This window comes from Lactuca virosa, chromosome 4, assembly GCF_052849685.1.
Source record: "Lactuca virosa cultivar CGN04683 chromosome 4, Lactuca_virosa_CGN04683_v6, whole genome shotgun sequence".
In the NCBI taxonomy this organism is placed as follows: domain Eukaryota; kingdom Viridiplantae; phylum Streptophyta; class Magnoliopsida; order Asterales; family Asteraceae; genus Lactuca; species Lactuca virosa.
This window is the reverse complement of record NC_136429.1, coordinates 1193479-1208441: the sequence shown is the minus strand read 5'-3', so window position 1 is coordinate 1208441 and position 14963 is coordinate 1193479. Positions and strand designations below refer to the sequence as shown.

At 36.3% G+C, this 14963-nt stretch overlaps 2 protein-coding genes and 1 long non-coding RNA gene across 4 annotated transcripts; 1 reads left to right on the top strand and 2 right to left on the bottom strand.

Moving 5' to 3' along the window:
• Window positions 1-2996: 2996 nt before the first annotated feature.
• Window positions 2997-3959, bottom strand: CCL (CCR-like protein). Its single transcript, XM_079087695.1, has 3 exons — window positions 3651-3959; window positions 3413-3571; window positions 2997-3331 (listed from the first exon to the last, which is right to left on the bottom strand). The coding sequence occupies exons 1-3, from the start codon at window positions 3932-3934 to the stop codon at window positions 3256-3258; spliced, it is 519 nt and encodes a 172-aa protein (XP_078943821.1). The 5' UTR covers window positions 3935-3959; the 3' UTR covers window positions 2997-3255.
• LOC145169127 (uncharacterized) lies at window positions 3928-5744 on the top strand. Of its 2 annotated transcripts, none has more exons than XR_013742324.1 (3): window positions 3928-4155; window positions 4618-4840; window positions 4934-5744. It is a non-coding gene; the product is annotated as an uncharacterized LOC145169127 (long non-coding RNA). The 2 variants fall into 2 exon arrangements; XR_013742323.1 differs by having other exon boundaries at window positions 3928-4165.
• Window positions 5745-8084: 2340 nt separating this feature from the next.
• Window positions 8085-10427, bottom strand: CRN (Protein kinase superfamily protein). Its single transcript, XM_079087694.1, has 2 exons — window positions 8884-10427; window positions 8085-8648 (listed from the first exon to the last, which is right to left on the bottom strand). The coding sequence occupies exons 1-2, from the start codon at window positions 9738-9740 to the stop codon at window positions 8324-8326; spliced, it is 1182 nt and encodes a 393-aa protein (XP_078943820.1). The 5' UTR covers window positions 9741-10427; the 3' UTR covers window positions 8085-8323.
• Window positions 10428-14963: the final 4536 nt, after the last annotated feature.

Sequence of the window (14963 nt, the reverse complement as noted above, 5' to 3'; positions counted from 1 at the left end):
CGTGAGATGAGTGTCTACCATATGAAAATGTACAAATTCAAGGAGAAGAGGATGACGAGGAAGGATCATGTGAAAATGTACCACCGACGAGAACAAAGGATGTAATAACGATGACGACGAGTTATAGAAAGCATGGAACGATGGAAGGGGATGACGGTTTCTGCTACATAATGTTGATGGCGGTGGAGGAGAAACAAGGAAGACGGCGTGTGTTTATAGTGATGAGGGATTGGTGGTTTTTTATGGTTGAGAAAATAATTCCCATAATTCAAAGGTGCTAAATTTTTTAAATATTTACCATAACTAAGTGTGACATAGATTACTATTATACCCCTACTCTGATTTTTGAAATGATTGGTCCATAATCATCCCTACATCCACATAATAGATAGTTAGAACACATGGATATATATATATATATATATATATATATATATATATATATATATATATATATATGTATATATATATTTGTGTTACTTATTCTGATATTAATATGAATTGTATTTGGCAACCTTAGGGGTGAGTCGTACATCTTAATATATTTTGATATCATTAATAATAGGTTCGGTTAAACGTGCCTTGAACATTAACAATGGAGCTTTTTAACTTAGGGTTGAAAAAAAAGATAAGACAAAATCTCATAAATGGTCCATGTAGAGTCCAGAAATCTGAAATATAGTCCTTAAGTTCAAAAAACCCCATAAATGGTTCCTATGGTTTCAAAACTTTTAACAAATTGTCTTTCACCCAAGTAGAAAAACTTATACACCCTTTTTAATGTGTTGCATTTCTTTATTTAAATCTATTGAAAAAAAGAAAAAGAAAAAGACGATAAGTAAAAAACCCCGCCTTTGACCCACCTCTCTCTCTCTCTCTCTCTCTCTCTCTTTCTCTCTCTCTCATTTCTATGTTACAAGTGTCCACCTTCGGCAACTCCACCGATTATCCTTTTCAACCAAGTCAAATGAAGCCCTCTCTCTCATTTCTATGTTACAAGTGTCCACCTCCAGAAGCTCCACCGATTATCCTTTTCAACCAAGTCAAATGAAGCCAAAACCATTAAAAATCTGAAATTAAAATCAAAACCAAACAAAATCCCAAAGAATAATAATAAGTACCGGTACTCCAATCGTTATTGTTTTCATATTGAACCTAATGCATTATCATTCCCGAGATTTCATAAAACCCAATCGAAATCAAACCTAAACTTAAAATCAAAACCCCAAAGAACAAATCATTTTTATTGTTTCGGATTAAAGAAAAACAGACAAAGTCACCAAACATGAGAAATCGTGCATGGAAAATCAACACTGTTTCATATCATTTACATTTGATACGTTTGGTTCCTCGCGCCAGATGCGATGGAGCTTCTTAAGAGAGTACAATGGATCATGCATAACAATGTTATATCCCCTAGATTTATGGATGTAGTTTTCAAAAGAATTAGCTTTACCATACAAAAAGGCTTAGCGGCACAGCTTGTTGCCCGTTTGCCATCTCATTCGTTGTACGATGATAACTAATATATATTATTAATCTAAAAATCTAAAAGATTATTAGAAAGATCTACAAACCCAACCAAAATTAAACCTCAAAGCTTTGTCTTCCCCAACCCACTTTCCTGATGCAGGAAGACAAGATATGGTCCTTGAAGCCCATGAAGTCGGGATCAAAGTCGGGAGCAGAGTGTCAGACATTGATCTGTTAACATGCACGCCTGTTATACTGTTATAAACCTCATCTAAACTCTGAAACTGACCTTGATCTTCCTCATGGTTCTCAATAGAACCCGTATCGAGTAGGGTTTCACCATCAGCTGAAACGAAATCTAAATGGGTAATTACTCGTTCCACGGTGTGGTTCTGTTAAAAAACAAAATGGGTCTCTACATTAGCGAGTTATATCTCATTCGTATTATTGAAATCAACATATTCAACAACGTTGGCATCAGTTTCTTGTTCGAAAGAGTCGAAACGAGTAAGGTTGAGATCCAAATTGTCTGTGTGTAGAAATCGGTTGTACATCGTGTGTTGATGAGGGAAAGGGTGGTTGAAGACGTATTGTGTAGCAGCGATTTCTAGAGTTTCTTGTTGTTGTTGGTGGTGGTGGTGGGGGTGGGCTACGAGAGACGAGGACAATGAGAGTTGAACGTGTTCATGGATGCCCATATCGATGGTATAGATGATGCAAAGTCTTCCATTTTGTAATTGTTTATTGGGTAATGCTTGTCGCTTGAGAGAGAGAGAGAGAGAGAGAGAGAGAGAGAGAGAGAGAGAGAGAGAGAGAGAGAGAGAGAGAGAGAGAGAGAGAGAGCCCAAAATGAGATATTTATTTTCGCTTTTTTAAAGGGTTAGTTAAATAAAATAAAAATAGTAAATAAGTCTCTTTATGAGGGTGAGAGATTATTTATTAAATTTTTTGAAACCAATGACTATTTTGTTAAGAGTTTTGAAACCAAATGGACTATCTATGATGTTTTTTGAAATTAACGACTATATCCTAGGTTTTTGGAAACCAAATAGACCGTTTATGAGGTTTTGTCAACATGTAATGATGTAATAAGTAGTCGATGGTCTAAATATACATACGGCAAATCATGCTAATCATAATTCATCTAAATTCATAAATATTTATGTAGTATATGAATAGATGTGTTTTCCCCGGTTTACACACTTGTTGATTTAATTTAATGTTGGTTTGATCGTTTTTTGAGAAGAGAAGTTGTATATCAAAGGCAGAACACGAACACTAAAGGTAACGGGAACATATGTACTTATCCTTTTTCTAACGATAATGAATTTTTTTGATATTTTTAATATTTTCAAAAATATAATTTAAAAAATTAGAATTGATTACATGTTTTATACACTAGACAAATCATATAAATATACTAAACAAACCATATTAAATATCATCGGATTCATATATGTATTATGAAAATAAAAACAATTATCAATAACAACAAAATAATATATAACAAACAATATATGATATAAAATAAGGCAAAATATATTCTTATAAACAATTAGGTTAACAAAAGTGATATACTCATATAACACACAATTTCAAAGTTAGGAGCCGGTCGCTGGAGAAAGTTAAAAAGGTGGGCAAGAACACAAACGAGAAATAAGGCTGTGAGAATTAAATAATTTATAATAATTTATAATATTGAGAATCTACCGATCAAAAGATGACAAATCCCACAGTTGATTATATAATTTATAATATTGAGAATTAAATACTGATGTTGATTTAGTTAACTCCACTCTGATACGCCGGGTCACAGAACTCCCCTCCAAGATCATCGCAGGCCTCTGCAATAAACACCCTGTAGAAAAAGAATATTAAGGTCCATTTATATATAAACATTGACACAATTAAAGAGTTGAGAATCACAGATTGATGTTACGTGTTGGTACTGCTGTACTCGAGATACTCTCTATCAACTTGTTCTGAAGTGGGAGGATCAATTTTGGGGTTGGGTTGTTGTTTGATCTTGGTCTCCGGGAACATCTCAACATCACAAGCATCACCACCTAGAGTCTCACATGCTTCTGCTGGGAAAACTCTGTGCATTGAAGAAACATAAATCCATATGGATTCATTACTATTTAACAAATTGAGGGATAGGGAGGCAGCATACGTACGATGAGGCCATGGAGCTGTAATCGAACTGAGAATTATTGTCAGATGGTGCTGCCTTGATTGAATTTGAGAGAGATGATGATGTTTGACAAATTTGACGTCTGGTAAGTGTAGTAGTATACAATAATGTCTGTGAGAAACTTGAGGCTTTGGTAGATGGCAAAGAGAGGAACGATGTTGAAGGCAAGTAGATGGAAGCCTGCATTTTGATTGATTGAATTGTGTATATGTTGATGGAATGGAGGACGATAGAGTAGTGGTTCCAGATATATAGCCGGGGCCTCATAGCTAAGGTTTTTTTTTTGGGAAAATGAGATATAGGCGGTATAATGTTTTTCGAGTATACCTTTTAGCCACTTAATTTATTTTTTGGCTGACAAAACTTGGGCCCACCTCTCTCTCTCTGTATGTATATTTTAACCTAAAAAATCTCACCATTTCCATGAATTAACTCCATCTACACTGAATCTACCTCACTATACAACATTTTGAAGAACTTGACGACAGGTGAATTCAGGTTTCGCATATTTCGTCTACCTCCATTAATTGTTTTGGTCACTGTTTGCATCTTAGTAAATGATTCATTAATTGAGATTTGAATTGGAACGGAAATTTCTATAGATTTTCGTTTACCTTTCTATTTTCATCTACATTTTCTTTAATGTTTTTGGGAATCTTTTTCCAATGCACTGTGCTAGCTATTGTGTTTCCTGGAAAAACATTTCCAGCTTTGATCGAGCACGCACAGTTTTGATTTTTGCATTTTCATTGAATTTAAAGTTTGTTTTAGACTTAAATCTTTTTTATTGTATAAGTCAAACTATCATCTGTCGTGATCCAAACAATCTAGTGTTTTCTGCATACTAGCATTCTTCTTATTCAATTGTTTCTGAATATTTGTGTCCGCTAGTGATTTTTTTAGTTAACGAGAGATTTATTGGATAAATAGTTTTTTGTTTTGTTTTTCAGATTTGAATCTGGTTGACAGCGATTCATAGGCAAAAGTCGTGATTTGAAGAGCGAACTCTAGAGTTATGGAGAGGAAAGGAGGAAATACAGTTCCCAGTTCACCATCGCACACCCCGAGATCCACTGACAAGGCAGTAAGAGATCTCCGACATGTAGAAGGAAATATGAGTGGTAAACATGATAAAGAAAAAGGCGTGAATGTTCAGGTTGTTGTGCGTTGCAGGTGTGTACTTTTTCTCTTCAAGCATGCGTGAAATTGAATTTTGGATGTTACTCCATGAAAATGGCATCAATCGTTTTGTTTCAAAATTTGCAGACCAATGAATGCTGATGAGGAGAAATTGCACACACCCATGTTATTACATGTTCAGAAAACAAGAGGGAAGTATGTGCAGTTCAGAATATAGCTAACAAGCAGATTGATAGATCATTTCTGTTTGACAAGGTCTTTGGTCCAAAATCCCAACAAAAGGACTTATATCATTCAGCAGTATCTCCCATAGTTTTTGAAGTTCTTGAGGGATACAACTGCACTATATTTGCTTATGGCCAGACTGGAACTGGGAAAACATACACAATGGAAGGAGGAGGGAGGACTCAGATAAGTAGCAGCAGTCATGTGGCTATTAGATGGTCGGTGAGGTTCACCGGAGACGACAAATGGTGGTCAATGATTAAACAAACAACTCAATCCCCTTATTTGTTGATATGAATCTAGTTACAGCAGGAGTACAGGACCTCTATTTGCAAGTGGGTTTCAGGGAGAGAGAGTTAGAGAGAGAGAGAGAGTATGGGAAAATTCAAAGTCAATATAAGAAAATTGGTCAACAAATGTCAATGTGTCAAAGAAGTAACCGGCTGACCCCTTCACTTTGGCCAAAAGGATGTAATCGACCCGACAAAAACAACTTCGTGCCCTCATAAGGCCACAAAAATTGTTTAGGGACTAAAAGGATAAACCCTAGAAAGTTTGTAGGGCATTTGTGTCATTTTCCGTTTTTTTAATGGGATAAGGATGAAGTTTGATTTAGATTCTAGCGGAAGATATTTTTTGATAAAATTATGTAATTGGTCAAAATAGTTTGACAAAACGAATATGATGCGATATCTCGAGGACAATTATGATATATTTTTTTTCTTATTTAATTAAACTTTCATATTAAAAATCAAAATTATTAATCACTTATTTTAAATAAATTATTACTTAAGAGATATTTTTTAGTTATATAAAATTATAATCGTTGATTTAAATAAATACGTGAAATTATATCACCTTATAATCTATATTAATTTTATTTTATTTTTTAATCTAATGTTATTAATTTAATATAATTAAAGTGAAAAAGTTTAAAATTTGAAATTTAAAATGGAAAATCAATTACTAATTTAATGTAATTAGTGTGAGAAATTTAAAATTTGAAATTTGAAATTGATAATTAATAGGTTGACAAATCCCCCCTAATAATCCCCCTAATAAATGAAAATAATTTTGCCAAATGTCATTCTCTCATTAATTTGGACACATGTTATTTTTTGATATTTTTGAATAAATGTATTTTCCATTTGTCATTTTCTCATATTTTTATTTTTTCTTAATTAACACATCACATTTACACCTCAATTAATAATTGCCTTAATTGAAAATGGCTAATAAATTACAATGCTACAACTCACATAGTATTTAATATGTTTCCTTTTAAATTCAAATTTTAAATTTTAAATTTTAAATTTTAAATTTTAAATTTAAATAAATTTTTATTTAAACCTTTATATTTAGTTTTTGTTTTATCCAACCCGTATATCATACGGGTCTCACAACTAGTGACATAATAATTGACATATAATATTAATGATGAGTTCTAATAGTATGACACTTGTCAATAGGAGAATAAACTTATTCATTTATTAGAATAGGGATGTTAAAGGTAACAAGTGTCTTAAAATATTATCCATACTTGTCACCATTTTATAGGGAAAAGAAGAAAATTTTCACCAAAAGGTAGAAGGATATTTAATTTCTCATTATGATAATATTTATCTGTTTGGTCGTTGTCGTTTTATTTATTGTTTGATTAGTCGTTTATGTTTGTAAAATGGTATTTATCTTCTTTGTAGTTTATTTTTATTAATCTTAACATTATTAAATTAAAAAAGCCCTACTCCACCCCCACCTCACCACCTTCACAAATAGACCTTGAACTGATTTCAACCCATAATACACACACAAACACAATTTCGTATTCACACATACCTCTGAAGTGATTTCAAACCTAGATTCAAATACCACACACCATATGAATTTGAAGAGAGAAGATGCCAATTCCGATTTGAGAGAGAGAGAGAGAGAGAGAGAGAGAGAGAGAGAGAGAGAGAGAGAGAGAGGACAGTAATGTTGATGTAGACTTCTTGTTTAGAACTGATGTATGTGTGTTATGATTAGGGAAATGAGGATGACGTTAGTGATGCATTGTGAAGCCCTAGATCAATTTCCTATGACACTAGTTGTTTTCAACGGAGGACCACGACATTGGTGGTGGTGAAGGAGAACGATACCAATTTCTTCTACTTCAGCGACGGCGGCCAAAACTAGATCCGGCCGAAACTAGATCCGGTCATGCCGCTGGTGGGAAGAAGAATGAGAGGTTGATAAATTTTATTAAAAAAGAGGTAAGTGGCATAAGTGGGATAGAAGATAAGTGGACTCGAATGTGTTAGGCAGGGGACCACGACATTGGTGGTGGTGAAGGAGAACGATACCAATTTCTTCTACTTCAATGACGGTGACCAAAACTAGATCCGGTCATGCCGCTGATGAAAAGAAGAATGAGAAGCTGATAAATTTTACTAAAAAAGAGGTAAGGGCATAAGTGGGATAGAGGGTAAGTGGGCTAAAAGGTGTTGGGTAGGGATGGTAACGTTTATTAATTATTTAAAAAATAATAATTTAGTTAAAAATATATAAAATAAATTAAAGATGATAAAAATAGTAATTTCATATCATTTCTGAAAAAAATGAAACCATAAAAACTAACCACACAAGAAATCAAACAACAGAAACCAAGCGCGTCGGGGTCGGGAATATCATAATTGTCATCACCATGCATGTTTTAACAAACCATATGGACCAAGCATAATTTTGTGTAGAAAGTTGACCTAGTACGAACTTAACAACAGATTACAAAAATTTAAAGAATATATATACTAGTAAGTTACCTAAAAACTATCAATGATGCCAAGCCCAAAAACAACAACAGAAAAAGGAACTACCCCCCCTCCCCCAAATGACGGCTCTCCTTTGATCCATGCTTGGTTTGCCTAGTTGCTATGGCGTCGAAGGGTGAATCAAATTCCACGACTTAATAAGTCTTTTATATATTAGCAAGGAAATTTGTATGCTCCTAGAAATAGAATGCAAGGAATGATTTGGTCAAGAAAGCAAGCAAGAAAAGACACAGACAGACTTTCGATTGTAAGGTAAAGAGAATCTGGTGAATAGGAAAAGTGGAAATGTAATGAAAATAAGCAAACCGAACACAGGCACCACCACCAATCCATCCATAATTGAATTGCATACAACATCTCCCGTGAATCACTAGTAAGTAGCATGAACAAAAACAAATCATTATGGGGTGGGTGTTGGTGAAGACATTTTGGTTGCTTCCATGTACAGAGAGCGATAGCAACAAGGAAGAAAAAAAAAAAAAATTCAAAAACTGTGGAGTTGGGTGAGCATGGGAACAAGTTCATCACTGGAAGGTCGATCAGCAGGCATATCTGAGAGACAAACTGCAGCTATTCTTACAGCCATCAACATCTCGTCTTCCTCCATTTCTTCTCCAAGGAGACTCTTATCAAGTGCTTCACGAGCATCATCCCCATTCTCAAGCAGCTGTCTGAACCACATCCCCATATCACCACTACCTGTACTTGTTGCAGCTTCCCCAAACATCGGATCGCTTGGATCTTTACCTGTTAACAGAATCCCCAATATCACCCCAAAGCTGAAGATGTCACTCTTCTCCGTGTATATACTGCACAACCCAACCATTCACAACCTGGTTATTACAATCACAGTATCAATTGCCCAATAGAACAAATTAACAAATTCACATGCTTATGCTGAACCTGGGGTTCCTTCCTTCTGTCACACTTATATAATATAATAAGTTTATATAGAAACTACACCTCAAATACAACTTCTACCTGCTATATATAACTACACACAACCATCAAAAGATAAAACACACACTTGAAGACGTGAAATACCTGAAATTTGGCCAAGATTCAGGGGCATTATAGGCTGATGACCTTCCATCAAAAGTGTGCATGATCCTAGCCAAACCACAATCCCCGAGTCTGGGTTCAAAGTCAGCATCTAACATCACATTTGAAGGCTTCAAGTTATAGTGCAAGATTCTAGGCGTGCAAGTAAAATGAAGATACTGAAGCCCTTTGATAATGCCTACTGCAATTCGTAGCCTGGCATCCCACCCAAGCTGCAACTCATTTTCCCTTGCTCTCTTCATGGCATCCTCAAGGCTACCCGTCGGAATGTAATCATAAATCAAACTAAACCTAACAGATTCACAAAGATATGCCCTTAACATCATCAAATGCCTGTGCCTCAAGTTCGCCAGTATCTCCAGCTCCCTCTGTATCCGTCTATGAGCTTCTGGGGATCCGGACCCGATTACAAAAGGCTCAACCTTCTTCACTGCAATTCTGAACCCATTGTCGAGTACGACCATATAACATTTTCCATTTGGATTCGAACCAAGCACCTGGCTTTCATTTTCATTTGCTAGAGCTGATTGTAGGGTCTTCGGAGAGATTTCAGGTGAAAATACAACCGGTCCCTTGAGGATGGGAACTCTTTTCATATATATGAACACGCATCTTACAAGGCAAGCACAAACAAGAGCACAAACTAATCCGGTTATGCTTCCCAACAAGATGCTCAACATAACTCTTTGTAACTTGCCCCTAAATTCTGGACTCCGCTCTGAAGCCGGAGGCGCCGCCGGGATTCGCTTTATCGTTGCACCATGGCATTCCACACAATACAACAACAACACAAACACAAGCTTCACGAATACTATATATACACTACTCTTCTTCTCCATGGAAACTAATAAGCATACAAGTCTATCAAGCCCTGGAGCTCTCGGTCGGTCAGTCAGTCAGTAGGACCTAAAAAGAAAAATCTGAAAACCTGCTCAAAGATTCCATTTTTCATCAGAATACAGATGCAAACAAGCTACTTGCAACTGAGGGAAAAAAATGCTCTTGAAAAGGAGCAGACAGAGAGAGAGAGAGAGAGAGAGAGAGAGAGAGAGAGAAGAAGAAGAAGAAGAAGAAACAACGAGAGGCTTGATAACAAACAGAAACAGTTGAAAACATTAATCCAAGAAAATGCCGAGTTACCAAAGCATCAGTACTGTGGAAAGGGAGGGGTATGTTTAGTTTAGCAGCTCAAGAGGAGAGGAGGAATCTTTGGATTTTCTTTTTACTTGAGGCCAGGGAAGTGGTCAAATAAGCAACGGAAGAAAGATGAAAACTTGAGGGGGAAGCCAGGCGACTTGGAATTGATTCATTCCCTTCTATTATTTGTGGAGGAATAAAACCCAAACCCAAATTCTCAGCATTTACAAACTGGGTGGGTGTAATGGAGTGTGAATTCAAAATTTCTTTTTGTTTTGCTTTTTCTTCCTAAACAGGAAGTCAAGTAAAGAGCAAAGAGAAAGGATGTAAAAGGAATAGCAGCAGATTCCAGTGGTAGTCACTGAGTGATAACTGATAAGGGAGGGGTGTACATGTTATTTTAATAATGGGAGAATGATCGATAGATCGATCGATCTTATACGACACAATACTGTTTGATGTATGAAAATGTAAATAAAAATAAGGGAAATTGACTAATCTAATCAAAATTTTAAAATAATATTTTTTTTTTGCAAAATGACCGCTTGGTCCGGAATGGGTTGTTCTGGACCGGATTTAAAATTCAGTTAAACGGATAGATAAATTCCGACCCGGTAATCTGGTTCTCCTATAAATATCATTTACCCCGTTTCGGACTATGCTTCGACATCCATTGTTTCAGACTACACTTCGACATTCCATTCCGGATACCTCTACAACTGAAAATGTCTACCGACAGTGAAGAAATGCAATTTTTATTTGTAAGTTTCAAATTTGTTTCTAATTAAATGCATTTATTTTTAATAATACGTTTAAAAAAATAGTTTACGCAATTATATAAGTATTATAGGGATTTCTGTGAATTTAATCGTGTTAAGGCAATTATAGGATTACATAGACTTATACATTTATACTACATGATACATCGTAATCAAAAACTCTAATTTTTGCTAGTCTGGAACGTGTTCGGAATCCGAAAATCAAGTCCGGAATCTGAAAATCATGTCCGGAATACATTGAACTGGGTCCAGAATTTTGGTCCGGAATACCGTACCCGATTTTCGGATTCCGGAACATACATACACAAATCCTAATTTCAGAATACAATCAAAAACCCTAATTCCGCTCTAAAACATACATACAAAAATCCCTAACTAATAATTTTTTTGATTGTAGCACGATAGAACATACGCAACGGTTGTTACTACAACCTGCAAACCTGAACTTGGGTGCAAAATCATGGCGCGCTTACAAAACCGACCAATTTGTGCGATGATGTTTAGGCAATCATGTTTTGGTGATTATGTAAACATGTCGATGGGTGTCGAATGTCACCCTTTACTATGTCACTATCTTATGTCCAAGGAAGTTACTACTTTTGATCCAGTTGACCTAGAAGAGTTTCCATTTCCGGTTAGCGACTATCGAGTTTGCTTTCACATGAAAACATTCTGCTTGGTCATCGACTTGCGGTTCGGGGATTATTTCCATCCCACTTATGGTTTTGCAGCATTCAGAGAACGTGTATTCCATTTGTGCCGCTTTCACGTTCGGTGAGTATGAATGACCTTACGAACGTGTTTAATAACTCACTTCATCAATTAAGCAATGAAGACGTGGTGAGAGTCTCCCTGCTGTATATGTTTGTTAGATGCCATTTTATGCATCTTATAGGGTAGTTTTCATTATCATTTAGCATCATATTTTGTACATTTGCATGTCATTTATTTAAATAATGTTCAACTCATGTATTTTATTAGAATTCCCGAAATGCTTGTTTTTTTTATGTCAATTTCAGATAGTTCAAGTGGAGCAGTGCTTTGGGAGCAGTTGGATGCGCGTTTGAAGCTCAATTGGAGTCTAAACTAAGGAAGGATGCTGAGGAATGATTAAGAACAACTTGGAAGGAAGAATGACGATAAAAAACGCATCAAATTTAATACATGCGATCACATGTCTTGTCCATGCGATCACAACTTTGTCCATGCGATCGCATGTTTCGCTCGCAGCTTGTCTTCGAGGTTTTTTCATGCCAAAAATCCAGATGGATGAAAAAATGGTCTTTATGCGATCGCAACTTCCCTCTATGCGATCACAACTTTGCCAAAATGTCTCAAAATAACATCCTACTTCATTAAAAAGGCCCGAGACGCGTTTTCTTCAATACATGCGATCGCAACTTTGATACATGTGATCACATGTTATCAGATTCTTGTTCCGGAAGCTTCCACCTTGAGTATAAATACAACCCTCATAATCAGTTGTAGGGGTTGGATGATTCCAGACGAAGAAAACCACTTCAGAAGGCGATTTTCGAATCCTTTCAGCGGCTTTTGAAGAATTGAAGACTGCGAATCATCTCACACATTTAGTTTAGAAGATTTATGAGTAAATGTTTCTTTTATCCAATTTGATTTCGTTTTTGGCCATGTCTGGCTAAACTTTAGTTTTCAGTTTTGCATAGACTAGTACTTCTCATGTGATTAATTTTCAGATCTGATTTTCGTTTTGTGTTTCTATCTAGATTTTTCAGTTTTGAGCTTAATGAACGTTTGATTTTAATTCTTGTTAGTCTGATCACCTAGCTAGGGTTTTATCATTCCAGTTAATTAGTTAATAGAATCCGTAATTGTTCTTGTCAACTGATAAAAGTAACAAGTATCAGATTGGTTCCGTTTTGGGATTTAACTCTGATATAAACTGTAAAAATCATACATTTACGCTTCCAAGCTTGTGAGAAGTATTGGGTATTGTTGGGAATTTTACAAAGATCTTAATGCAATTTTTCTGATTTAATTAAGAGTTTGTTTAATTGAACATTAAAAAGTTAGGGTTAATTCAAAGAGCTTGTTTTGGTTAACTAATATAGGTAAAAGAGATTATAGTAGAGCTTGTTAGTTTTTCTCAGTACCAGCTTAGATAGAACGCATCTCAAATAATAAGATATGGGTTGATTGCATGATTAGGAAAGTCGCAGCAAAACTGAAACCGTTTTTATTATTGACTTTCGTTTAATTCAATATCACTACATTTTTAGTTTTTAGTTTAATCAAATCCCTTTTTTTTATTTCTATTTCTTGACTAGATGTGCCTGATGCAAAAATGCATTGACCATTATGTCGTGTCCCTGAGGATTCGACCCTGCTTCCATGTGCTATATTTTTAGTGCAACCAGCAGTGATAATTTACTTGTTTAATACGCACGCGACAACGTGTTAACAAATTGGCGTCGTTGCCAGGGACACGGTGCTTTCTAATAGTTTTATGCCAAGAATTTTTCGTTCAGGTACACCTCTAGCTTTTGAAACTGAAATCGAGCGAACTGCAAGGAAACTGAAGAAAGAAGCAACAAGAAAGAAACGATCAGCTGGTCTCTTTGGTTCATCATCTTCCGTACCTCCAGAAACCTCCACATCGTAAGACACTCCCTTGTGGAACGAATCATATCCATTTTTTTCCGAAAGTACCCCCATCTTCTCCTCAAAACAACCCTTATAAAACATATTCCCCACCCTCTTCCGTCAAATCTGAACCCACAGATTCTTCAGAATCTGAATCTGAAGAATCATCCATGAGTGGAGATGATGCATAAAAGACCCTTAGAGAGTGGGCCACTCAAGAGGTCAACCAGCAGCCCCTTTGCATTACGTTTCCAGAAGCCCAAAACTTCGAGTTGAAATCTGGGCTGATTCATCTCCTTCCCACATTCCGCGGTCTGGAAAACGAAAACCCACATAAATTCCTCAAGGAATTTCATGTGGTATGTTCAGGAATGAAGCCACATGATGTTGCTGAAGACCAGATAAAGTTAAGGGCATTCCTCTTTACGCTTCAAGATTCAGCAAGGGAATGGTTATATGAACTCCCGTTTGGTTCCATCACCATTTGGACAGAACTCGCGAAGCTGTTCTTAGAGAAATACTTTCCAGAAACGCGAGTCTCTAGTCTCAGAAGATAAATCCTTGGGATCAAAGAAGGAAATAGAGAAGCTTTACATACCTACTGGGAGAGATTCAAGAAGCTTCTGGTTCGGTGCCCACAACATGGAATCGGTGATTACCAGCTCTACAATTGCTTTTGTGAATGCCTGACACCCATGGAGAGGCGCCTAATAAATGATTCCAGTGGTGGTTCCTTGGGTGATATGACACCAACTGAAATCAGAGAGCTTATCGAAAAGCTGGCGATCGAGTCTAAACATTCCGGAAATGAAGAAGAATGGTATCCGGGTCAGCCAAGAGGAATAAAAGAAATCAACAATGCTCACCTTGAAACCCAAATTTCTGAGCTCACGAAAGCAGTGTTGCTGTTGACTAAAGAAAAAGCAACTGCAAAGAAACCGTGTGGTATCTGTTTGAAGACTGATCATCCTACGGATATGTGTCCGATTTTACAAGAGGATGTTGCTGCAGTAAAAGCTGTTGGGGGCTACCAACATAATTTTCAGAATAATTATCAGCAGAAGCAACAATTTCAGCCTCCACCCGGATTTCAACAACAACGAAATTTTCAGCAGTCGGGTCTTCAGCAGAATTCTCATTTTCAGCCCAACTTCCAGAATCTGAATTTCCAGTATCAATCTTCAAATCAGAAACCCAGTAGTTCCAGCATGGCCTTAGAAGATATAGTGAAAAGCCTTGCCACGAGCACCTAAGCATTCCAAATAGAAACCATAACCAATATCAAAATTCTGGAACAACATGTGTCTCAGCTTGCCACTTCTGTGGGTCGTCTGGAATCTCAAGGAAAGTTGCCAGGACACACAGAAAACAATCTGAAGCACAATGTTAGTTCTATTTCCTTGAGAAGTGGGAAAACATATGGAGGCTCAAGCTTATATGAACCAGAAAACGAGGCTGATGAAGAATTTGAAGAAGTTCTGATAGAAGAAGGAGATGTGGAAGAGACAGAAAAAGGAGCTGAAA

Excerpts from the sequence above, each read along its gene's own strand:
- CRN (XM_079087694.1), bottom strand. The coding sequence starts at position 9,740 with ATGGAGAAGAAGAGTAGTGTATATATAGTATTCGTGAAGCTTGTGTTT. Across the intron at positions 8,649-8,883 it reads GAATCTTGGCCAAATTTCAG|TATATACACGGAGAAGAGTG; the intron begins GTATTTCACGTC and ends TGGGTTGTGCAG.
- CCL (XM_079087695.1), bottom strand. The coding sequence starts at position 3,934 with ATGAGGCCCCGGCTATATATCTGGAACCACTACTCTATCGTCCTCCAT. Across the intron at positions 3,572-3,650 it reads TACAGCTCCATGGCCTCATC|AGTTTTCCCAGCAGAAGCAT; the intron begins GTACGTATGCTG and ends TTCAATGCACAG. Across the intron at positions 3,332-3,412 it reads GAGTACAGCAGTACCAACAC|GGTGTTTATTGCAGAGGCCT; the intron begins GTAACATCAATC and ends CTTTTTCTACAG.